Raw genomic sequence first — 27,106 nt, forward strand, 5'->3', positions numbered from 1 at the left:
ATGTTCCTTTGTTATTGAAACTCACACGAATCCCTTATATTATACTTGTCGAATAACAATGTAATATCAACGTTGTCTTGAGTTCATTTGACAAAGCCTTGTCCATGTTATAGTGGAGAGATACAAATAATAAATATTGACATTATTACATGGTCAGGTACAGCTAATTACAGTTACATAATGTGACATACTGTACAACTGTGACTGAGGTTGTGGTACAATTGTGTAATTACAATCTAAAACATTTTTACATTATGTAACAATTCATCACAATCAACTGCTGTACATACTGTACCTACCTAGATTTGTGCGTGTAAAATGGGACCCAGTTGTGCACCCGTTGATGCTCACCATAGCAGTTGCAACACAGAGATGCAACATATAGATGCATAAAATAGAGATTTTCATTAGTAATATTTTCACCTTGAATGAAGTTAGTGTCTAAAGAAAATAAGCATAGCAGCTTCTTAATACAAAACTGTTCTTTATTGTACTGAAAAGTGAGATATAACCAACAACAGCCAATAATACTGGATTTCCTCCTCAGATATATCCACAGTTCCAGTCTGTTGTGAACCTTATTCACAAAACTGCACTGCCAAAAAAACAAATTGTATAATACCTCATGTATAAGCCATTTTGTTCACAGACTAAGGGAACCAAAAACACAATGGAAAGCAAACAATGGAAAATTCAACCACTGGAGGTGCTATTAAGAAAGAGGTTGCTATTGAGAGAGAGCAAGAGAGAGAGAAGTTGCTATTGAGAGAGAAAAAGAGAGGTTGCTATTGAGAGAGATAGAGAGAGAAGTTGCTATTGAGAGAGCAGGGGTCCATTGTGAACTACTTCTTAAAGGTACAGGTTGTTTGTTATTTATCATTTAGAGGTAGACAGCAATACATATAATAATGTCTGTGTCCCGAACGGCACCCGATTCCCTATATAGTGCACTACCTTTGATCAGGGCCCATAGTAGGGAATAGGATGACATTTGGGACACACATTATCAATATCCTTTGACGTCATTGTGTCCCGAATGGCACCCGATTCCCTATATAGTGCACTACCTTTGATCAGGGCCAATAGTAGGGAATAGGATGACATTTGGGACACACAATATCAATATCCTTTGACGTCATTGCTAAAGCTTCATATTATTATGTTTTACTGGCACATGAGAACAGTTGAATTTAATACTTAAACATTTACATTTAAGATGAGAAACACATGGAAATAGACTACATGGCAAAAAGTATGTGGACACCTGCTTGTCAAACATCTCATTCCAAAATCATGGGCATTAATATGGACTTGGTCCCCCCTTTGCTCCACTCTTCTGGGAAGGCGTTCCACTAGATGTTGGAACATTGCTGCGGGGACTTGCTTCCATTCAGCCACAAGAGCATTAGTGAGGTCGGGCACTGATGTTTTTGACAATTAGGCCTGGCTCGCAGTCGGCATTCCAATTCATCCCAAAGGTGTTTGATGGAGTTGAGGTCAGGGCTCTGTGCAGGCCAGTCAAGTTCTTCCACACCGATCTTGACAAACCATTTCTGTATGGACCTCGCTTTGTGCACGGGGGTATTTGTCATGCTGAAACAGGAAAGGGCCTACCCCAACCTGTTGCCACAAAGTTGGAAGTACAGAATCGTCTGGAATGTCATTGTATGCTGTAATGTTAAGTTTTCCCTTCACTGAAACTAAGGGGCCTTTCCCGAACCATGAAAAAAAGCCCCAGACCATTATTCCTCCTCCACCAAACTTTAACGTTGGCACTATGCATTTGGGCAGGTAGCGTTCTCCTGGCATCTGCCAAACCCAGATTAGCCTGTCAGATTGCCAGATGGTGAAGCGTGATTCATCACTCCAGAGACGTGTTTCCACTACTCCAGAGTCCAATGATGGTGAGATTTACACCACTCCAGCCAACACTTGGCATTGCGCATTGTGATCTTAAGCTTGTGTACGGCAGCTCGGCCATAGAAACCCATTTCATGAAGTTCCCAACGAACAGTTCTTGTGCTTTCGTTGCTTCCAGAGGCAATTTGGAACACGGTAGTGTTGCAACCGAGGACAGATGGCGGTCCCGTTCTGTGAGCTTCTGTGGCCTACCACTTCGTGGCTGAGCCGTTTTTGCTCCTAGACGTTTACACTTCACAATAACAGCACTTACAGTTGACCGGGGGCAGTTCTAGCAGGACAGAAATATGACAAAATGACTTGTTGGATAGGGGGCATCCTATGACGGTGCCACATTGAAAGTCACTGAGGTCTTCAGTACGGGTCATTCTTGTGCCAATGTTTGTCTATGGAGATTGCATGGCTGTGTCCTCGATGTTATACACCTGTCAGCAACAAGTGTGGCTGAAATAGCCGAATCCACTAATCTGAAGGGTTGTCCACATACTTTTTTGCAAACTATGTAGTGTAAACTAGCTCAAGAAGACAATAATGTGGTCAAATACAATTATTACAGTGGATAGTGTCTAATGCTGCAGTACTGAGGAATCAAGAACTTGAAGACAATAAAGTGGTCAAATACCATTATTATAGTGGTGAATGTGTAATGCTATAGTACTGAGGAATCAAGAGCTTGAAAGTGTGTAGTTGGTCAGCCAACTGTTTTCAAAACTATCAGCCATCTTTTTTAATAACTTCTTAAAACCTCTACAGGATTGGTGGGTCCCCCATGGGATGGTTGAGCTAACGTAGGCTAATGCGATTAGCATGAGGTTGTAAGTAACAAGAACATTTTTCCAGGACATAAACATATCTGATATATGCAGAAAGCTTAAATACTTGTTAATCTAACTGCACTGTCCAATTTACAGTAGCTGTTACAGTGAAATAATACCATGCTATTGTTTGATGAGAGTGCACAATTATGAACCTGAAAATGTATTAATAAGCCAATTAGGCACATTTGGGCAGTCTTGATACAACATTTTGAACAGAAATGCAATGGTTCATTGGATCAGTCTAAAATGTTGTACATACACTGCTGCCATCTAGTGGCCAAAATCTAAATTGCGCCTGGGCTGGAATAATACATTATGGACTTTCTCTTGCATTTCAAAGTTGATGGTACAAAAAAAAACAACATGTTTTTGTCTTTGTATTCTCTTTTACCAGATCTGTGTTATATTCTCCTACATTCATTTCACATTTCCACAAACTGCAAAGTGTTTTCTTTCAAATGGTATCAATAATATGCATATCCTTGCTTCAGGTCCTGAGCTACAGGCAGTTAGATTTGGGTATGTCATTTTAGGCAAAAATACAAGATTCTTAACTCTGTAAACACCACGTCAGCCATACCAGAGTGCAACGATAGGAAATCACATTGTTCAATTCATCCCTTTAATTTTATGGCACTATTTGCTGGTACAACTGTTCAACATGGTTGTTGAAGCCAGGAAGGACATAGTTCCCCTGGGTATCCCCTAGCCTACAATGTACAGTATGAATCAACACGTTCCTGACAATTAGGTCAACATGAGAATATCAAATTATGAACACTAATGTGCAAGGTATGGATATTCGTGATTTGTTTACACGCTCATAATCGAGTCAGGATGTAATGACTATTTGGCACAAGATTTTTGAAGAAATATGACATTATCAGAGAATCTGAAAAGGCCCATTTATATTTTACATAACATAATAGTGATCAATAATATACAAAACAAGTGACTTAAAATGTCTTTGATAAATTCAATAAAATGTACATTTGTAAAAAATAAAATAAAATTTAAAAAAATCCAAAAAGGAAAAGTTGTGAGGACAGAACTTATGAACATTTTTTTTGGAATAACACAGATATCTTTGCTTTAATAAAAAATATTACTCCCAAGTCAACGATCCTTCAAAAACCATTGTATGTTATCTGGAATCGATCCTGTACCTATCTAACATACCGTGTTTCCTATTTTGTGAAAGAAAACAATACTTGACAAAGGTAGATATGGAAAAGTTACACACAAAGTGACAAGACTTTTTCCACTTCCCACTAACCAATTTATGACATCGTCATCATGCATCTCACTGCCTTTTTCCCCTTCTGGCTTTCATGGGTTTATCTCCTCAATGTCAGTGGTGCTACATTCAAACAGAGTAACCAGCTGCTCTTCGTAATTAGCAATGTTTCTCTTCATGATGTCCATGCAGGGGCCCAGCAACCTCTCAAACGCCTGCACGTCCATAACTAGTAAACACAAGAGGAGAGGTGTCAACACACAGGATGGGAGGCCACAACTGGTAAACACAAGAGGAGAGGTGTCAATTCCATGCTGTAATGTAGTGTTATCATGTTATAATAGCCCTCTATTCCATGCTGTAATGTAGTGTTACCATGTTATAATAGCCCTCTACTCCATGCTGTAATGTAAAGTGTTACCATGTAATTAATACCCCTCTATTCCATGCTGTAATGTAGTGTTATCATGTTATAATAGCCCTCTATTCCATGCTGTAATGTAAAGTGTTATCATGACACAACAAGTGAATGTCAGAGAAGGCCTCTGTTGGCTTTCACATAAATACAGAAGTGCTTCTCTCAAAAGCCAGACTGAAACAGGAAGTCAAACAGTTACGTCATGGACTGAAACAGGAAGTCAAACAGTTACGTCGTGGACTGAAACAGGAAGTCAAACAGTTACGTCGTGGACTGAAACAGGAAGTCAAACAGTTACGTCATGGACTGAAACAGGAAGTCAAACAGTTACATCATGGACTGAAACAGGAAGTCAAACAGTTACATCATGGACTGAAACAGGAAGTCAAACAGAACATACGTTGTAGTAAATGCCGTACCTAAACACTTGACACTTCCCACAGCATAAGCTGAAGCAGCTCTGGGTTTGTTGGTGACGAGGGCCAGTTCTCCAAAGTACTGTCCCCTGGAGCAGGTAGCTATATCCACATCCTCTTGGTCCTTTTTCGTCTAGAGAGAAGACATAAGAAAAGCAACATAAACAACATTAAATCCCACAAATCTGTCCAAAGTAAACATTTATTTTGATGGTGCATATATGATCTACTTTAATGTATTTTAAATCATCACAGACCAATGCAAACTTACCCTGGTTCTCTTCATGGTGATTCTAACGTGACCAGATTCAACTATATAAAAACAATGTGCTCGATCTCCCTGTAACAGAATATACAGCAGTATGTTCACCTTTGAGAATAACAAATACATAACAAAGAATGACTGAAAGAAGCCCGGGCTAGTTAGGGATCGGGAACATTTAATACGAACATAACATACATGATGCATACAAAACGGTGGAATCATTTAGAACGTAGGACTGAGAGGTATAAATACCTGAGAGATTATCTGTTCTCCATCGCAGAAGGCTCTAGAAGACAACACATCCACCACCTTCATTCTCTCTGAAAGCTGTGGGGGGGGGAGTGGGTTTGAGATTGGTTTCAAATTGGTTTAAATGGATCAGTTGAGAAAGAAAGTAGAAAAGTCTCAGACCTGCCAACTCCTATACTCCTCGACTCATGCTAAACAACCATAGGAGTTGGCTAAACAGCACAAACAGGTCTGGGACCAGGCTAATACATAACAAACATCTATACTGTACCTCTAATGATGTTAACAGTGGAAGTGATTCAATGAACTCCTCGTACAGTCTCCTCTTCAACGCGTTGTTCTTCACTATGATCCTCCTGAATGTCAGACGATCCTGCAGACAACAGAGTAGATCAATCATTTCTAATGGTAAGATAAAAACAGAGTAGATCAATCATTTCTAATGGTAAGATAAAAACAGAGTAGATCAATCATTTCTAATGGTAAGATAAAAACAACAAGAGTAGATCAATCATTTCTAATGGTAAGATAAAAACAGAGTAGATCAATCATTTCTAATGGTAGGATGAAAACAACAGAGTATGTCAATCATTTCTAATGGTAAGATAAAAACAGAGTAGATCAATCATTTCTAATGGTAGGATAAAAACAACAAGAGTAGATCAATCATTTCTAATGGTAAGATAAAAACAGAGTATGTCAATCATTTCTAATGGTAAGATGAAAACAACAAGAGTATATCAATCATTTCTAATGGTAAGATGAAAACAACAGAGTAGATCAATCATTTCTAATGGTAAGATAAAAACAGAGTATGTCAATCATTTCTAATGGTAAGATAAAAACAACAAGAGTATATCAATCATTTCTAATGGTAAGATAAAAACAGAGTATGTCAATCATTTCTAATGGTAAGATAAAAACAGAGTAGATCAATCATTTCTAATGGTAAGATGAAAACAACAAGAGTATATCAATCATTTCTAATGGTAAGATGAAAACAACAAGAGTAGATCAATCATTTCTAATGGTAAGATGAAAACAACAAGAGTAGATCAATCATTTCTAATGGTAAGATGAAAACAACAAGAGTAGATCAATCATTTCTAATGGTAAGATGAAAACAACAAGAGTAGATCAATCATTTCTAATGGTAAGATGAAAACAACAAGAGTAGATCAATCATTTCTAATGGTAGGATAAAAACAGAGTAGATCAATCATTTCTAATGGTAAGATAAAAACAGAGATGATCAATCATTTCTAATGGTAAGATAAAAACAGAGTAGATCAATCATTTCTAATGGTAAGATAAAAAACAGAGTATGTCAATCATTTCTAATGGTAAGATAAAAACAGAGTAGATCAATCATTTCTAATGGTAAGATGAAAACAACAAGAGTAGATCAGTCATTTCTAATGGTAAGATGAAAACAACAGAGTAGATCAATCATTTCTAATGGTAAGATGAAAACAACAAGAGTAGATCTAATGGTAAGATGAAAACAACAAGAGTAGATCCAGATTCTCTGCATAAGAGCGTCTGCCAAATGACTTAAATGTAAATGACTTAAATGTAGATCAATCATTTCTAATGGTAAGATGAAAACAACAGAGTAGATCAATAATTTCTAATGGTAAGATGAAAACAACAAGTCATGTCGATGTCTGGCATTAGTGAAAGATTGAGTTTACCAAACATTAGGAACACATTCCTAATATTGAGTTGCATGAGGGTCACGGACTCTACAAGGTGTTGAAGGCGTTCCACAGGGATGCCGGCCTATGTTGACTCCAACGCTTCCCACAGTTGTGTCAAGTTGGCTGGATGTCCTTTGGGCGGTGGACCATTCTTGGTACACACGGGAAACGAGCGTGAAAAACCCAGCAGCGTTGCAGTTCTTGACCCAAAGTGGTGCGCCTGACACCTACTGCCATACACCATTCAAAGGCACTTAAAAACTTGTGTTTTTCCCACTCAACCTCTGATTGACACATATACACAGTACATGACTCAACTGTCTCAAGACTTAAAAATCCTTCTTTAACCAATCCCCTCCTTTTCATCTACACTGATTGAAGCAGATTTAACAAGTTACATCAATAAGGGACAAAAGCTTTCACCTGGATTCACCTGGTCAGTCTGTGTCATGGAAAGATTCATGTTTTGTGTCTCAGTGTATATTCAAGACACACACACAGTCAAACAATTTGTGATTGTTTTGTTTACCAGTACAGTACTCCATCACCACTCCTAGAATATCTATAAACATTTTGTCCCTGTGTCCAACATAATATTGTCCAGCAGAGGGAGCTTTATCATTAAACACATGTCATGATTTTCCACAAAAAAAGCAGCAGAAGTATTATTATATTGTGTCATTATATCATGGTCTGTGAGCATCTGGGGTCAAACACCTGGGAAAGGACACATGTGCTGCTAATGTGCAGTTCGATGCTCTCCGCTCAGAGAGTACAGATTCTAGGAAGCACTTTGTACAAAACGGTTATTTTACCTCCCTGAGCTTTCTCAGCTGTTTCTACACAACTAAATACATAGAGGCAGAATTCTGGCTATGTACCCATCTGAGCATAATGTACCTATAAGCAACTTACAACAGAGGGAGTCCATATAAAGTGAACGTGACCCCTGACACATTGACAACTGAGCCATTCATCACCATGCCAGTTTCTCCCCGAAAACTGTCAGACACCTGCTACCCCATAATAGAATATGCACGGTTCAGTACTGTCTGGCACTGCATGTACTACGACAAACAGTTTAGGGAACAGAAGAGCATCCACTCACCAGGCACCAGAGGGCTCCGGGCGAGGTGGAGATGATGGTAGCAGCCCTGGGGGTGTTGTACATCAGGGCCAGCTCCCCAAAGCTCCCCTTGTTATCATAGGCTCCCACGGTCTTCTCTACACCATCAACCCTCATATAGATGTCAAAGGTCCCTCTGAGAGAGAGAGAGAGATATGGAGAAGGAAGAGGGAGCAAGAGAGAGAGAGAGAGAGTACGAGAGAGAGAGATATATGGAGAAGGAAGAGAGAGAGAGATATATGGAGAAGGAAGAGAGAGAGAGAGAGATATGGAGAAGGAAGAGAGAGAGAGAGAGATATGGAGAAGGAAGAGAGAGAGAGAGAGATATGGAGAAGGGAGAGAGAGAGAGAGAGATATGGAGAAGGAAGAGAGAGAGAGAGATATGGAGAAGGAAGAGAGAGAGAGAGATATGGAGAAGGAAGAGGGAGCAAGAGAGAGAGAGAGAGCGATATGGAGAAGGAAGAGAGAGAGAGAGAGATATGGAGAAGGAAGAGAGAGAGAGATATGGAGAAGGAAGAGAGAGAGAGAGATATGGAGAAGGAAGAGAGAGAGATATGGAGAAGGAAGAGGGAGCGAGAGAGAGAGTGAGATGGAGGGGGAGAGAGATGGAGTGGGAAGAGGGAGAGAGAGAGCGAGATGGAGTGGGAAGAGGGAGAGGGATGGAGTGGGAAGAGGGAGAGAGGGAGATGGAGGGGAAGGGAGAGAGAGATGGAGATTAAGAGGGAGAGAGAGAGATGAGATTAAGAGGAAGAGAGAGATGGAGGGGAAGAGAGAGAGAGCAAGATGGAGGGGGAAGAGAGAGAGAGAGCGAGATGGAGGGGAAGGGAGAGAGAGAGAGATGGAGGGGGAAGAGAGAGAGAGAGCGAGATGGAGGGGAAGGGAGAGAGAGAGAGTGATGGAGGGGAAGGGAGAGAGAGAGAGAGAGAGAGATGGAGGGGGAGAGAGAGAGAGAGATGGAGGGGGAGAGAGATGGAGTGGGAAGAGGGAGAGAGATGGAGTGGGAAGAGGGAGAGAGATGGAGTGGGAAGAGGGAGAGAGATGGAGTGGGAAGAGGGAGAGAGGGAGATGGAGGGGAAGGGAGAGAGAGATGGAGATTAAGAGGGAGAGAGAGAGATGGAGGGGGAAGAGGGAGAGATGGAGGGGAAGGGAGAGATGGAGGGGGAAGAGGGAGAGAGAGAGATGGAGGGGGAAGAGGGAGAGAGAGAGATGGAGGGGAAGGGAGAGAGAGAGATGGAGGGGAAGGGAGAGAGAGAGAGATGGAGGGGCAGGGAGAGAGAGAGAGAGAGAGCAAGATGGAGGGGGAGAGAGAGAGCAAGATGGAGGGGGAGAGAGAGAGCAAGATGGAGGGGAAGGGAGAGAGAGAGAGAGATGGAGGGGAAGGGAGAGAGAGAGAGATGGAGGGGAAGGGAGAGAGAGAGAGAGAGCAAGATGGAGGGGGAGAGAGAGAGCGAGATGGAGGGGAAGGGAGAGAGAGAGAGCGAGATGGAGGGGAAGGGAGAGAGAGAGAGCGAGATGGAGGGGAAGGGAGAGAGAGAGAGAGAGCAAGATGGAGGGGGAGAGAGAGAGAGGGAGCGAGATGGAGGGGGGGAGAGAGAGAGAGATGGAGGGAGAGAGAGAGAGAGGGAGCGAGATGGAGGGGAGAGAGAGAGAGAGAGAGAGAGATGGAGGGAGAGAGAGAGAGATGGAGGGGAAGGGAGAGAGAGAGAGAGAGAGAGCGAGATGGAGGGGAAGGGAGAGATGGAGAGAGCCAGTTGAATCATATACCAGTCCTTTCAAGACAACTACTGTGATCTTTATTGGACCTTGTTTTGACCAGGTTCGTCTCATTGAGATGAACAAATGTCTTTTACAAGAGAGACCTGGTCAAAATAGCAGCGCACAAGGTTTCAAACCATTTACAACATAAAGCACAAAGCTCTACAGTTTAAAATATACATTTACACACTGAGCCCAAGATGGTTTGGGGAAGTGTGGTGCAACTAGCACTTCTCCATCAGAGTGTTTACCCTGGCTGGAATGATTAACTGAAAGGAAACTATTGCCAAATACACTGTGATGTAATGTAGCAAATTCGGGATCCGGCCGGCTGTCAGTCCAGTATAAAGGAAGCTAGTAGTTTCGCAAGCCAATGCCAACTAGCGTTAGCACAATAACTGGAAGTCTATGAGTATCTGCTAGCATGCTAAACTACCTCTAACTTCCTTCCTACTGGACCCAGAGACATAAAGTCTAATCTGAAGTAGATAAAGGGCATCATTGCTAACATCCCAAAGTATCCCGTTTAACCGTTGAGCCAAGAGATCCAAACCCCTTGACGAGGTTGCTGCCACAGCATGTCAGGGTTTTACCTTTCAATGACGTAGAAGTTGTCACCATCGTCGTCTTCATCTATGATGTGTTCTCCTGCCACAATTAACTTCTCAAACATGGCGTCCAGTACTTGGGAAAATTGTTCCTGTGATATTGGGAAAACAAAACAAACAAATAACAATTCAAACTGAAACAAAGACCCGTGGATTATATGAAACTAGAAGTATATTAATTTAGAAAACCAACATTGTATTGGGTATTTGTAACAGTAAGGCCACACAACCCACTACATATGCCACAGCATCATCACAGTACAATATGTAGGATAAATCAATACTTGAACATGATTCCTCTCTACATTCTGTTACAGTATTTCAAAATAACTAGCAAACAAAAAAATCCCACAGTGCACCGGGCCATGACAAAGTTACAGGCCCCGGGCTACGGTCTGTTCTTTTTTCGGTGTGCAGTTAGTGTGAGTGTGCATACATGTGCCAATGTGTGTGTGTGTGTGTGTGTGTGTGTGTGTGTGTGTGTGTGTGTGTGTGTGTGTGTGTGTGTGTGTGTGTGTGTATTTGTGTGTGTGTGTGTGTGTATTTGTGTGTGTATTTGTGTGTGTGTGTGTATTTGTGTGTGTGTGTGTGTGTGTATTTGTGTATGTGTGTGTGTGTGTATTTGTGTATGTGTGTGTGTGTGTGTGTGTGTGTGTGTGTGTGCGTTTGTGTGTGTGTGTGTGCACAGAGTACGTCAGTCCATTGAATAACAGCAGCCAGTGGGTGGAGGGGCAGAGAGGCCCACTCAGCCTAAAATGAGGGAATATTTCTTCAGTTTACCGGGTCCAGGTTTTTGAACAGCAGAATGTCTCTGCAAGCCTCCTGTAGTCTCTGCCTCTGTTCGTCTGTTTTAGGATAGGTGACCTGGGAAAACACACACGCCACTCGTGTTATTCACGGAGAGACATTAACGACATTAACATGACCCCACCGTAACTCATTCATACCCCGTGCACTTCCTCCAATACCAAGTACAATATCAAGTGGAATCCAGGTGCTGTATCCTGTAGTTCTTCTGTAATGCTTTTCATTTGAACAGTAGCACTATTTTTTTGAAGTGGTACAGTCACTCCTCAGTCACTCCTCTGTCACTCCTCAGTCACTCCTCAGTCACTCCTCAGTCACTCCTCAGTCACTCCTCTGTCACTCCTCTGTCACTCCTCTGTCACTCCTCTGTCACTCCTCTGTCACTCCTCTGTCACTCCTCTGTCACTCCTCTGTCACTCCTCTGTCACTCCGCTGTCACTCCGCTGTCACTCCTCTGTCACTCCTCTGTCACTCCTCTGTCACTCCTCTGTCTGTCTGGACCATCTTACCCTCTGTTCTTTGTCTTCCTCGTCTTCATCAGGGTTGAACGCCTCGGCACAAACTATGTGATAGAAGAGATGAATGAAAATTAGTGCAAGACATTCACATTCACTTAAAAATACAACACAGTAAAGCAGAAATGTTCTGTTAAACGACATAGTCATTCCGAAGCCATACAAATGGTAAACAAAACAATCTAAGACAGTCCGTGTTAAAGATCCCATATAATCGTGGGTGAGAGTGGGATTCTGGGAGTTTTAACAGGATTTCTACCATGATCCCACTCATCCCCGTCATATAAACTACTGTCTAATTGTGCTGAGATTAAGAGTCTTTGTGATATACGTAACACCACACCATTGTTTAAAGTGCGGGGGGGCAAAAAATAATGGTTTCATCAACGTGACATTTGTATAAACATCTAGATATGATCTCCTTCCTGTAAACTTACTCAATGCTCCGTGACATCACAGGGAGATTCAGTAGGACATATTTAAGCCTCACACTTTAAAACAGATCAGAAAGAGTTTATACCCAATTGAACCAGAGCCCAGTCCTTCTACTTGTGAATGACAAAGCACATATCTATTGTTTACACGTAACCTATATTGTATTGGGCGACTAGCCCTTATTTATACTTTTCCATTCGAAAGGAATCACACTATAACAAAAAATTATGTAAAATAAATGTTTTTTTTCTATAAAGTCTGAAGACTTTTTTTGCAATGTCTGGACATCACTGACCGTACTTCTCCTGTTACCATACAACAACTACACAGGTATCTTCACCCTAACCTCCCCTGAAGACCTCTTACACTTCCTTACTGCTGGCATGAGTCAGTATGGTTGACCAGTCCATCAGAGAGGCCAGTGAGCACAGCGGTCAGTATGGTTGACCAGTCCATCAGAGAGGCCAGTGAGCACAGCGGTCAGTATGGTTGACCAGTCCATCAGAGAGGCCAGTGAGCACAGTGGTCAGTATGGTTGACCAGTCCATCAGAGAGGCCAGTGAGCACAGCGGTCAGTATGGTTGACCAGCCTAGCCCATAAGCTCCTACATGCCTCCAGCCAACCATCCTGTTACCAACCATGCAGATAATGGTACTGTCACTCGCCCGCCTGCCTACACCTCCCACACAGGAGACTAGGATAGATCCTCATCTCAACACTGTCTGTCTGTCTGTCCGTCCGTCCGTCCGTCCGTCCGTCTGTCTAAACTCAACCTCCCACACAAGAGACTAGGATAGATCCTCATCTCAACACTGTCTGTCTGTCTGTCTAACCTCAACCTCCCACACAAGAGACTAGGATAGATCCTCATCTCAACACTGTCTGTCTGTCTGTCTGTCTAACCTCAACCTTCCACACAGGAGACTACACTGTCCTCCTGCACCTGGTTTGAACTCATGTCCCCCTACATCATTCACTGATGCATTTCCTTCCTGTTCTTCGCTAATGGAAGATAGAGATTAATTACCACCGTTGTCTCTACTGTAAGCAGAGGCCAAACAAAACACCGTGGAGAAACAGTTATGATTAATGACCTCCGTGTTTTAATGCCTCAAATTTTTCCATATCAGTTATATATATAAAATAAAATATAAAGTGCACCCTGACTGTCAGTGTAACTTCAAAAGGTATCCTTGATAAGAGACGTAACGGTTTGTTTTATAGGTAGACTGCTGACTGAACGAAGAGGCCAGACAGAGTTAGTGCTGTACTGTATAAGATTGTGAAGATTCCTGGTAAAAGCATGTCAGTTATTGAAATGGTGGCAAGTGGTTCTACAAACAGACAATGGGGTGCTGACTGAATGACTGCTGACTGAATGACTGCTGACTGAATGACTGCTGACTGAATGACTGCTGACTGAATGACTGCTGACTGACTGAATGAATGCTGACTGAATGACTGCTGACTGAATGACTGCTGACTGACTGAATGAATGCTGACTGAATGACTGCTGACTGAATGACTGCTGACTGAATGACTGCTGACTGAATGACTGCTGGCTGACTGAATGACTGCTGGCTGACTGAATGACTGCTGGCTGACTGAATGACTGCTGACTGACTGAATGAATGCTGACTGAATGACTGCTGACTGAATGAATGCTGACTGAATGACTGCTGACTGAATGACTGCTGACTGAGTGACTGCTGACTGAATGACTGCAGACTGACTGAATGAATGCTGACTGAATGACTGCTGACTGAATGACTGCTGACTGACTGAATGACTGCATGACTAAAATAATGTACACTACCATTCAAAAGTTTGGGATCACTTAGAAATGTCCTTTTTTTTTCAAAGAAAAGCACATTTTTGTCCATTAAAATAACATCAAATTGATCAGAAATACAGTGTAGACATTGTTAATGTTGTAAATGACTATTGTAGCTGGAAACGGAAGATTTGTTATGGAATATCTACATAGGCGCACAGAGGCCCATTATCAGCAACCATCACTCCTGTGTTCCAGTGGCACGTTGTGTTAGCTAATCCAAGTTCAGAAGAAACGCACACCTATTAGGCGAGGGGCTGGCTAGCGGAGTGGAAAACATGAGAATAAAGGAGAGCCGCACACTCTAGGAGCTCAGATGCAAAAAATGTCATTACCAACGTTTCGACAGACAGGCTGTCTTCCACAGATGAAGACAGCTTGCCTGTCAAAACGTTGGACATTACATTTTTGCATTTGAGCTCCTAGAGTGTGAGACTCTCCTTTATTTTCAAGCTAATCCAAGTTTATCATTTTAAAAGGCTAATTGATCTTTAGAAAACCCCTTTGCAATTATGTTAGCTGAAAATTGTTGTTCTGATTAAAGAAGCAATAAAACTGGCCTTCTTTAGACTAGTTGAGTATCTGGAGCATCAGCATTTGTGGGTTCGATTACAGGCTCAAAATGGCCAGAAACAAAGAACTTTCTTCTGAAACTCGTCAGTCTATTCTTGTTCTGAGAAATGAAGGCCATTCCATGTGAGAAATTGCCAAGAAACTGAAGATCTCGTACAACGCTGTGTACAGAACAGCTCAAACTGGCTCTAACCAGTATAGTTTGAGAAACAGACGCCTCACAAGTCCTCAACTGGCAGCTTCATTAAATAGTACCCGCAAAACACCAGTCTCAACGTGAAGAGGTGACTCTGGGATGCTGGGCTTCTTGGCAGAGTTCCTCTTTCCAGTGTCTGTGTTCTTTTGCCCATCTTAATCTTTTATTTTTATTTGCAACTCTGCCTAGAAGGCCAGCATCCCGGAGTCGCCTCTTCACTGTTGACGTTGAGACTGGTGTTTTGCGAGTACTATTTAATGAAGCTGCCAGTTGAGTACGAGATCTTCAGTTTCTTGGCAATTTCTCACATGGAATGGCCTTCATTTCTCAGAACAAGAATAGACTGACGAGTTTCAGAAATGCTGATGCTCCACATACTCAACTAGTCTAAAGAAGGCCAGTTTTATTGTATTTATTATTATTTATTTTAGCTAACACAACGTGCCACTGGAACACAGGAGTGATGGTTGCTGATAATGGGCCTCTGTGCACCTATGTAGATATTCCATTAAAAACCTGCCGTTTCCAGCTACAATAGTCATTTACAACATTAACAATGTCTACACTGTATTTCTGATCAATTTTATGTTTATTTTAATGGACAAAAAATGTGCTTAAGTATATTTTAGCAATTACATTTATTTTTGATACTTAAGTATATTTAAAACATATACTTTTACGCTTTTACTCAAGTAGTATTTTACTGGGTGACTTTCACTCAGGTCATTTTCTATTGCTGTATCTCTACTTTTACACAAGTACGACAATTGGGTACTTTTTCCACCACTGCACACCTGGCATAACAACAGATGTAACACACTCACCCGATGCTCTTCTAATGAACCGACTCATCACTGGAGCTGAAATAAGAGGAAAGCAAAATGTTAGGTGATCAGGGTAGCCTAGTGGTTAGAGCGTTGGACTATAAACAGAAAGGTTGCAAGTTCAAATCCCCGAGCTGACAAGGTACAAATCTGTCGTTCTGCCCCTGAACAGGCAGTTAACCCACTGTTCCTAGGCCGTCATTGAAAATAAGAATTTGTTCTTAACTGACTTGCCTAGTAAAATAAAGGTTAAAAATATTATTTTTTTTTAAATATATATATAGGATTCAAATCAGATTCATATCGGATTCGTATAGGATTACATTCCGTTAAGGCCAAAGAAAGAAAGAGGACTTCCAATATTGCAGTGATATCATACAGAGGACCGGATCAACGCAGTGATATCGTACAGAGGACCGGATCAACGCAGTGCTATCATACAGAGGACCGGATCAACGCAGTGATATCGTACAGAGGACCGGATCAACGCAGTGATATCGTACAGAGGACCGGATCAACGCAGTGATATCGTACAGAGGACCGGATCAACGCAGTGCTATCGTACAGAGGACCGGATCAACGCAGTGCTATCGTACAGAGGAACGGATCAACGCAGTGCTATCATACAGAGGACCGGATCAACGCAGTGCTATCATACAGAGGACCGGATCAACGCAGTGCTATCGTACAGAGGACCGGATCAACGCAGTGCTATCATACAGAGGACCGGATCAACGCAGTGCTATATACAGAGGACCGGATCAACGCTGGCAACTGAATAATGGGTGAAAAGGACACTTGATCCACTGTGGATTGTTATAACAAAATGTTAATCACAGATGTGACCTCGTGCTTTAATGCATATCCTCTCTCTTTGATAACGTCATCAAACCAGGTAAACCATAACTGCTATTGGTCAATATTGTCCATGCAGAGCTAACATGGCTGACGTAGAATTGGTGGTGTTATGTAAATGCACCGTAACACTTCAAACGGCCCGAACTCTCTCTACTATATCTTTGGCTCTACATAAAACCAGGTATGCACGCACCCTTTGCTGAGCTAAAACTCCGAAAACAGGGAACAGCTGCTGAGTCCTTTGAATTGCATTTTGCTTCTCTGAACAAAATTTAATTGAGAATGAATTTAAAGCGTCAATGAACCAAAGCAATTTAAAACACTTTGCACTAGAACAATACCTCCACATGAAAAATACATTAGGTAAGAGGTCTCATCTCATCCATGAATACCTAGTTAGCCTGCCTCTCTCTCTCTCTTCCCCACTCTCTCTCATCTAAATATAATTATGAGCCGAGGGCCTGGGTTGGTTGTGTTGTGTAAGGGGGAATTATAGGTCCACTCCTGGGCCATGAAAAGTGCAGTCAAGGCTTGCCAGTAACAGGAAGATTGAATGCACCTGACTGCAGCGGTCCTGAAACAGCCATCTCTCAGGGTTTGTACCATAGCTACATTACTAATTGTTTATAAAATAATAATCAGACTCAGACACGTGATGGGTTGAAGCGAGATGGAACTCTGTGATGAGCTCAGACTGTTTACTTTAGATTCACTGACTACGGAAACCCAGGAGGCACAACTTCCCACAATACCATATGCATGTCGCACCAACATGCATTTACAAAGACATCACATACTGTATGTCAGAGATAATCAACTAGATTCAGCCACAAGCCAATATTTTTTTTTAAGTGGCTGGTCAGGGGGACGGAACATAATTACAAATAATTTATAGGACTGCAAATTGACCTCAAGAAGCCCAAACAGAGATAATATTTGACTAAAACATAATCATTTCAAACCTTGCTTACATTTGTATACAATCACATATATCTCTATTATGCATGGGAATACTTTTGGACCAAAGATTTCCAAAATTAAAATCTCTTGGAGCTGATTCACTGGTGTTTTCACAGTCTTTTATGTCCAACAATAAAACAAAAATATATTGATTTTTCTTTGCTCAGAAAACCTGGGGGGGGGGGGCAAATAAAACCACCCGAGGGCCACCAAGTGGGGACCCCTGACATGTGTTGTCATCACACTGTTATAACTAACTGGAACGGAACATTGTGGTGATACTGTGTCAGGGCCAAGGGCTCATGGGAGCAATGTGACATTGGCTGCATGTAGCAGCCAGGGTCTTATCTTCTCTCTTCTAGTCTATTCTATTCTACTCTATTCCATCTGCAAGCAGTAATCGTGCATGGAGCTTGTTCTATTCCATCTGCAAGCAGTAATCGTGCATGGAGCTTGTTCTATTCTATATGCAAGCAGTAATCGTGCATGGGACTTGTTCTATTCCATCTGCAAGCAGTAATCGTGCATGGAGCTTGTTCTATTCTATATGCAAGCAGTAATCGTGCATGGGACTTGTTCTATTCTATATGCAAGCAGTAACCGTGCATGGAGCTTGTTCTATTCTATATGCAAGCAGTAATCGTGCATGGGGCTTGTTCTATTCTATATGCAAGCAGTAACCGTGCATGGAGCTTGTTCTATTCTATATGCAAGCAGTAATCGTGCATGGAGCTTGTTCTGTTCTACTCTATTCCATCTGCAAGCAGTAGTCGTGCATGGGGCTTGTTCTATTCCATCTGCAAGCAGTAGTCGTGCATGGGGCTTGTTCTATTCTATATGCAAGCAGTAGTCGTGCATGGGGCTTGTTCTATTCCATCTGCAAGCAGTAGTCGTGCATGGGGCTTGTTCTATTCCATCTGCAAGCAGTAATCGTGCATGGAGCTTGTTCTATTCCATCTGCAAGCAGTAATCGTGCATGGAGCTTGTTCTATTCCATCTGCAAGCAGTAATCGTGCATGGAGCTTGTTCTATTCCATCTGCAAGCAGTAATCGTGCATGGGACTTGTTCTATTCCATCTGCAAGCAGTAATCGTGCATGGGACTTGTTCTATTCTATATGCAAGCAGTAATCGTGCATGGAGCTTGTTCTATTCCATCTGCAAGCAGTAATCGTGCATGGAGCTTGTTCTATTCCATCTGCAAGCAGTAATCGTGCATGGAGCTTGTTCTATTCCATCTGCAAGCAGTAATCGTGCATGGGACTTGTTCTATTCCATCTGCAAGCAGTAATCGTGCATGGGACTTGTTCTATTCTATATGCAAGCAGTAATCGTGCATGGGACTTGTTCTATTCTATATGCAAGCCGTAATCGTGCATGGGACTTGTTCTATTCTATATGCAAGCAGTAATCGTGCATGGGGCTTGTTCTATTCCATCTGCAAGCAGTAATCGTGCATGGGGCTTGTTCTATTCTATATGCAAGCAGTAATCGTGCATGGGGCTTGTTCTATTCTATATGCAAGCAGTAATCGTGCATGGGACTTGTTCTATTCTATATGCAAGCAGTAATCGTGCATGGGGCTTGTTCTATTCTATATGCAAGCAGTAATCGTGCATGGGACTTGTTCTATTCTATATGCAAGCAGTAATCGTGCATGGGACTTGTTCTATTCCATCTGCAAGCAGTAATCGTGCATGGGACTTGTTCTATTCTATATGCAAGCAGTAATCGTGCATGGGACTTGTTCTATTCCATCTGCAAGCAGTAATCGTGCATGGGACTTGTTCTATTCTATATGCAAGCAGTAATCGTGCATGGGACTTGTTCTATTCTATATGCAAGCAGTAATCGTGCATGGGACTTGTTCTATTCTATATGCAAGCAGTAATCGTGCATGGGACTTGTTCTATTCTATATGCAAGCAGTAATCGTGCATGGGGCTTGTTCTATTCCATCTGCAAGCAGTAATCGTGCATGGGGCTTGTTCTATTCTATATGCAAGCAGTAATCGTGCATGGGGCTTGTTCTATTCCATCTGCAAGCAGTAATCGTGCATGGGGCTTGTTCTATTCCATCTGCAAGCAGTAATCGTGCATGGGGCTTGTTCTATTCTATATGCAAGCAGTAATCGTGCATGGGGCTTGTTCTATTCCATCTGCAAGCAGTAATCGTGCATGGAGCTTGTTCTATTCTATATGCAAGCAGTAATTGTGCATGGGACTTGTTCTATTCTATATGCAAGCAGTAATCGTGCATGGGACTTGTTCTATTCCATCTGCAAGCAGTAATCGTGCATGGGGCTTGTTCTATTCTATATGCAAGCAGTAATCGTGCATGGGGCTTGTTCTATTCCATCTGCAAGCAGTAATCGTGCATGGGACTTGTTCTATTCCATCTGCAAGCAGTAATCGTGCATGGGACTTGTTCTATTCCATCTGCAAGCAGTAATCGTGCATGGGACTTGTTCTATTCCATCTGCAAGCAGTAATCGTGCATGGGGCTTGTTCTATTCCATCTGCAAGCAGTAATCGTGCATGGGACTTGTTCTATTCCATCTGCAAGCAGTAATCGTGCATGGGACTTGTTCTATTCCATCTGCAAGCAGTAATCGTGCATGGGGCTTGTTCTATTCCATCTGCAAGCAGTAATCGTGCATGGGACTTGTTCTATTCTATATGCAAGCAGTAATCGTGCATGGGACTTGTTCTATTCCATCTGCAAGCAGTAATCGTGCATGGGACTTGTTCTATTCCATCTGCAAGCAGTAATCGTGCATGGGACTTGTTCTATTCCATCTGCAAGCAGTAATCGTGCATGGGGCTTGTACTATTCCATCTGCAAGCAGTAATCGTGCATGGGACTTATTCTATTCTATATGCAAGCAGTAATCGTGCATGGGGCTTGTTCTATTCCATCTGCAAGCAGTAATCGTGCATGGGGCTTGTTCTATTCCATCTGCAAGCAGTAATCGTGCATGGGACTTGTTCTATTCCATCTGCAAGCAGTAATCGTGCATGGGGCTTGTTCTATTCTATATGCAAGCAGTAATCATGCATGGGGCTTGTTCTATTCCATATGCAAGCCGTAATCGTGCATGGGGCTTGTTCTATTCCATCTGCAAGCCGTAATCGTGCATGGGACTTGTTCTATTCTATATGCAAGCAGTAACCGTGCATGGGACTTGTTCTATTCTATATGCAAGCAGTAATCGTGCATGGGGCTTGTTCTATTCCATATGCAAGCCGTAATCGTGCATGGGACTTGTTCTATTCTATATGCAAGCAGTAATCGTGCATGGGGCTTGTTCTATTCCATCTGCAAGCAGTAATCGTGCATGGAGCTTGTTCTATTCCATCTGCAAGCAGTAATCGTGCATGGAGCTTGTTCTATTCCATCTGCAAGCAGTAATCGTGCATGGGGCTTGTTCTATTCCATCTGCAAGCAGTAATCGTGCATGGAGCTTGTTCTATTCTATATGCAAGCAGTAATCGTGCATGGGGCTTGTTCTATTCCATCTGCAAGCAGTAATCGTGCATGGGGCTTGTTCTATTCCATCTGCAAGCAGTAATCGTGCATGGAGCTTGTTCTATTCCATCTGCAAGCAGTAATCGTGCATGGTGCTTGTTCTATTCTATATGCAAGCAGTAATCGTGCATGGGACTTGTTCTATTCTATATGCAAGCAGTAATCGTGCATGGGACTTGTTCTATTCTATATGCAAGCAGTAATCGTGCATGGGACTTGTTCTATTCTATATGCAAGCAGTAATCGTGCATGGGGCTTGTTCTATTCTATATGCAAGCAGTAATCGTGCATGGTGCTTGTTCTATTCTATATGCAAGCAGTAATCGTGCATGGGACTTGTTCTATTCTATATGCAAGCAGTAATCGTGCATGGGACTTGTTCTATTCTATATGCAAGCAGTAATCGTGCATGGGGCTTGTTCTATTCCATCTGCAAGCAGTAATCGTGCATGGGACTTGTTCTATTCTATATGCAAGCAGTAATCGTGCATGGGGCTTGTACTATTCTATATGCAAGCAGTAATCGTGCATGGGACTTGTTCTATTCTATATGCAAGCAGTAATCGTGCATGGGACTTGTTCTATTCTATATGCAAGCAGTAATCGTGCATGGGGCTTGTTCTATTCTATATGCAAGCAGTAATCGTGCATGGGACTTGTTCTATTCCATCTGCAAGCAGTAATCGTGCATGGGGCTTGTTCTATTCTATATGCAAGCAGTAATCGTGCATGGGGCTTGTTCTATTCCATCTGCAAGCAGTAATCGTGCATGGAGCTTGTTCTATTCTATATGCAAGCAGTAATCGTGCATGGGACTTGTTCTATTCTATATGCAAGCAGTAATCGTGCATGGGACTTGTTCTATTCCATCTGCAAGCAGTAATCGTGCATGGGGCTTGTTCTATTCTATATGCAAGCAGTAATCGTGCATGGGGCTTGTTCTATTCCATCTGCAAGCAGTAATCGTGCATGGGGCTTGTTCTATTCCATCTGCAAGCAGTAATCGTGCATGGGGCTTGTTCTATTCTATATGCAAGCAGTAATCGTGCATGGGGCTTGTTCTATTCCATCTGCAAGCAGTAATCGTGCATGGAGCTTGTTCTATTCTATATGCAAGCAGTAATTGTGCATGGGACTTGTTCTATTCTATATGCAAGCAGTAATCGTGCATGGGACTTGTTCTATTCCATCTGCAAGCAGTAATCGTGCATGGGGCTTGTTCTATTCTATATGCAAGCAGTAATCGTGCATGGGGCTTGTTCTATTCCATCTGCAAGCAGTAATCGTGCATGGGACTTGTTCTATTCCATCTGCAAGCAGTAATCGTGCATGGGACTTGTTCTATTCCATCTGCAAGCAGTAATCGTGCATGGGACTTGTTCTATTCCATCTGCAAGCAGTAATCGTGCATGGGGCTTGTTCTATTCCATCTGCAAGCAGTAATCGTGCATGGGACTTGTTCTATTCCATCTGCAAGCAGTAATCGTGCATGGGACTTGTTCTATTCCATCTGCAAGCAGTAATCGTGCATGGGGCTTGTTCTATTCCATCTGCAAGCAGTAATCGTGCATGGGACTTGTTCTATTCTATATGCAAGCAGTAATCGTGCATGGGACTTGTTCTATTCCATCTGCAAGCAGTAATCGTGCATGGGACTTGTTCTATTCCATCTGCAAGCAGTAATCGTGCATGGGACTTGTTCTATTCCATCTGCAAGCAGTAATCGTGCATGGGGCTTGTACTATTCCATCTGCAAGCAGTAATCGTGCATGGGACTTATTCTATTCTATATGCAAGCAGTAATCGTGCATGGGGCTTGTTCTATTCCATCTGCAAGCAGTAATCGTGCATGGGGCTTGTTCTATTCCATCTGCAAGCAGTAATCGTGCATGGGACTTGTTCTATTCCATCTGCAAGCAGTAATCGTGCATGGGGCTTGTTCTATTCTATATGCAAGCAGTAATCATGCATGGGGCTTGTTCTATTCCATATGCAAGCCGTAATCGTGCATGGGGCTTGTTCTATTCCATCTGCAAGCCGTAATCGTGCATGGGACTTGTTCTATTCTATATGCAAGCAGTAACCGTGCATGGGACTTGTTCTATTCTATATGCAAGCAGTAATCGTGCATGGGGCTTGTTCTATTCCATATGCAAGCCGTAATCGTGCATGGGACTTGTTCTATTCTATATGCAAGCAGTAATCGTGCATGGGGCTTGTTCTATTCCATCTGCAAGCAGTAATCGTGCATGGAGCTTGTTCTATTCCATCTGCAAGCAGTAATCGTGCATGGAGCTTGTTCTATTCCATCTGCAAGCAGTAATCGTGCATGGGGCTTGTTCTATTCCATCTGCAAGCAGTAATCGTGCATGGAGCTTGTTCTATTCTATATGCAAGCAGTAATCGTGCATGGGGCTTGTTCTATTCCATCTGCAAGCAGTAATCGTGCATGGGGCTTGTTCTATTCCATCTGCAAGCAGTAATCGTGCATGGAGCTTGTTCTATTCCATCTGCAAGCAGTAATCGTGCATGGTGCTTGTTCTATTCTATATGCAAGCAGTAATCGTGCATGGGACTTGTTCTATTCTATATGCAAGCAGTAATCGTGCATGGGACTTGTTCTATTCTATATGCAAGCAGTAATCGTGCATGGGACTTGTTCTATTCTATATGCAAGCAGTAATCGTGCATGGGGCTTGTTCTATTCTATATGCAAGCAGTAATCGTGCATGGTGCTTGTTCTATTCTATATGCAAGCAGTAATCGTGCATGGGACTTGTTCTATTCTATATGCAAGCAGTAATCGTGCATGGGACTTGTTCTATTCTATATGCAAGCAGTAATCGTGCATGGGGCTTGTTCTATTCCATCTGCAAGCAGTAATCGTGCATGGGACTTGTTCTATTCTATATGCAAGCAGTAATCGTGCATGGGGCTTGTACTATTCTATATGCAAGCAGTAATCGTGCATGGTGCTTGTTCTATTCTATATGCAAGCAGTAATCGTGCATGGGGCTTGTTCTATTCTATATGAAGGCAGTAATCGTGCATGGGGCTTGTTCTATTCCATCTGCAAGCAGTAATCGTGCATGGGACTTGTTCTATTCTATATGCAAGCAGTAATCGTGCATGGGGCTTGTTCTATTCTATATGCAAGCAGTAATCGTGCATGGTGCTTGTTCTATTCTATATGCAAGCAGTAATCGTGCATGGGGCTTGTTCTATTCTATATGCAAGCAGTAATCGTGCATGGGGCTTGTTCTATTCTATATGCAAGCAGTAATCATGCATGGGGCTTGTTCTATTCCATCTGCAAGCAGTAATCGTGCATGGGGCTTGTTCTATTCCATCTGCAAGCAGTAATCGTGCATGGGGCTTGTTCTATTCCATCTGCAAGCAGTAATCGTGCATGGGGCTTGTTCTATTCTATATGCAAGCAGTAATCGTGCATGGAGCTTGTTCTATTCTATATGCAAGCAGTAATCGTGCATGGGGCTTGTTCTATTCCATCTGCAAGCAGTAATCGTGCATGGGGCTTGTTCTATTCCATCTGCAAGCAGTAATCGTGCATGGGGCTTGTTCTATTCTATATGCAAGCAGTAATCGTGCATGGGACTTGTTCTATTCTATATGCAAGCAGTAATCGTGCATGGGGCTTGTTCTATTCCATCTGCAAGCAGTAATCGTGCATGGGGCTTGTTCTATTCCATCTGCAAGCAGTAATCGTGCATGGGGCTTGTTCCATATTCTATATACATGTGTTACATAAAATGTATAAACAGAGAATGTAGGCCAAGTCCTGTTGCAGCCTTGCCTGACGAAGCAAACAGACTTGTTCCACTGCTCTACTGTTCGCTTCAGCCTGAGACTGCCATCACAGAAGTCGTTTGTAGTGACGTCAAAATTAGGGGGTGTTGTACAAAACAAAGTAATCAGCGATTGGATCATCTCTAACCAATCAGATTATCAAAGCCAATGGTGAATCTTCAAAACATCACTTTACCCATGTGTGTTCTCTTCTGGCTCTGGTCCAACCCATTGGTTTCGGAGACCAATCAGACGGTCTAGAATGGATTTTCATTCTAGTAATCTTCAAAGAGATACTCAGATCCCCAATCAATGAGGGGGTTTGATTGATCTGGCCCGGGCTACACCGAGCTATGGCCCATCACGTCATCTCGAAAGTGGAGAGGGAACAAGCCTTTCTCAAATCAAACAATAATCTGCCCACTCGGCCATGTTGTCAACAAGGCAGTGTGGGGCATTGTTCAGAAAAATACATATATTTTCCTTGAAATAAAATGTTAGAATTTTCAAAATATATACATTTCATTGAGAAGGCAGATAAAGCGTTTTTATCAAAAGCAAATCACTTTTGCATGTGAAAACAAAGAATCCTACTCATTACTACACGTGTATAATTACGTCACTTTTGTTTTGACACGGACAGAGCGGGACACCACCTGGCTCGCGCCCGGGAGGCAACCTGGTTCCAAATCGAATGCAATCAACTTTCAGCCGGTGCAAAACACACCTACACGGGCGACCAGGCGAGATTAATCGCACCCCCTCATTGGGGAGAAGAAACTAACGTCCGTGGGTGTGACGTAGCGTTTGGCCAGAGGAAGGAGTTTGGGTAGCCAGGCAAGTTGCAGCCCTGGGTGGCCTATCCTCCTAATAGCAGGCATCCAGACTTCCTCTTCAGTCAGGCTCCACAACCACTGAGTAATGGAATGCTAACCTGTCACAAACACTCCTCCCCCCCCAACTGCTGTACTTTCAGACCTACAGAGCTGTACAATGCCAATAACATACTGTTGCATATGAAATGTAAAGGCCTATGCGATTCTTATCACGAGGACTGTATAGGCTCTTGTTCCCTCTGTAGTAACTTGGCCTACAAGCACTGTATAGCCCTAATGACGTCAAATGAAATCAGGATACGCTGTCGGTTAGAGATCAAAAGCTACACAAATATACTGTATGTTCATTAGTATGCACATCAATCAGCCACCATGGCATGACCATATATGGGCAATACCAGCCCAGACAAAATAAATGCCATGGTGTTAGAATGTGGCAAGCAATTGCTAATCACACACCACTGGCTATATTCTCTCTAGGAGGCAAACATATTGCAAATATAGGATTCCATTCCAATATTCCATTGGCTGCAGAATATAACATACACATGGTTATTATTCTTTACCAATGAATTCCTCTTCGTCACTCTCCTCTTCCTCTCCATTTTCAGAATCGATCTGCATGGCTTCGTCGATGAAATTGACCGCTTTCCCACTGGGTCGCGAAGCCGAATGTTGGTCATTGCCGAACGCGGCCCCGGTAGTCTCACTGTCCTTCAGTTGGGTGAAATACTGCAACGCGAACTCGAGCAAATCTCCCGGCTGATTCCGTAACACTTCCACGGTAAAGCTCTGCAACAGCTCCGTCAATCCTTCAGGAATTTCTATACTCATTCCTGATGTCAAATCTATGAGAAATACGAAATAAAATGTATATTTAATGTGCTTCCCAAATAACGAAATAATTATATTTAATTATAAATACAAGAGACTGAAAAAAGTGAAACGAAAAATGAAAAACGCTTAATTGCCCGGTGAATGTTTTATAATCCACGTGCAATGTAGAGAATCCTTTCAGTATGTTGAATGAAAATGGCATCTTTTGCTGCTCTCACTGGCTACAGGAAACCCACGCACGTGACCCGAGAAACCATGGCAACCACCCACCCAGGGATTGCGTATGAGAAGCGAGCTGCAGCAATGCATTGCATAGGATGGCCAAAACTGCAGTGGCATGTTGTGAGCGTTGACTCATTTAATGTAACCTAACATAATAGCCTAGTCAGAGATGGACATAGCAAAAATGTGTAAGATTTGTATATATATATATAAAATATATACATCATTTTTTTTTTAGATATATATATATATATATATATAAGGAATACCATTATGACACTATGCATAAAGTATCTGGTAGTTGCTTCAGGCTATTCTATTGTAGTCTGTTCTGTTTACAGTCTTTGGTTCAAATTCAAGCT

The 27,106-nt window shown here is 42.3% G+C and overlaps 1 protein-coding gene across 1 annotated transcript; it reads right to left on the bottom strand.

Annotated features, from left to right (window-relative positions):
- Window positions 1-464: 464 nt before the first annotated feature.
- On the bottom strand, window positions 465-26,725 carry LOC135508959 (cAMP-dependent protein kinase type II-beta regulatory subunit-like). The gene is made up of 11 exons (XM_064929197.1): window positions 26,252-26,725; window positions 15,698-15,733; window positions 11,829-11,881; window positions 11,293-11,376; window positions 10,498-10,604; window positions 8,132-8,285; window positions 5,595-5,696; window positions 5,327-5,401; window positions 5,081-5,149; window positions 4,813-4,942; window positions 465-4,204 (listed from the first exon to the last, which is right to left on the bottom strand). The coding sequence occupies exons 1-11, from the start codon at window positions 26,517-26,519 to the stop codon at window positions 4,068-4,070; spliced, it is 1,215 nt and encodes a 404-aa protein (XP_064785269.1). The 5' UTR covers window positions 26,520-26,725; the 3' UTR covers window positions 465-4,067.
- Between the last annotated feature and the right edge of the window lie 381 nt (window positions 26,726-27,106).

Source organism: Oncorhynchus masou, chromosome 22 (genome assembly GCF_036934945.1).
Source record: "Oncorhynchus masou masou isolate Uvic2021 chromosome 22, UVic_Omas_1.1, whole genome shotgun sequence".
Taxonomy (NCBI): Eukaryota; Metazoa; Chordata; class Actinopteri; order Salmoniformes; family Salmonidae; genus Oncorhynchus; species Oncorhynchus masou.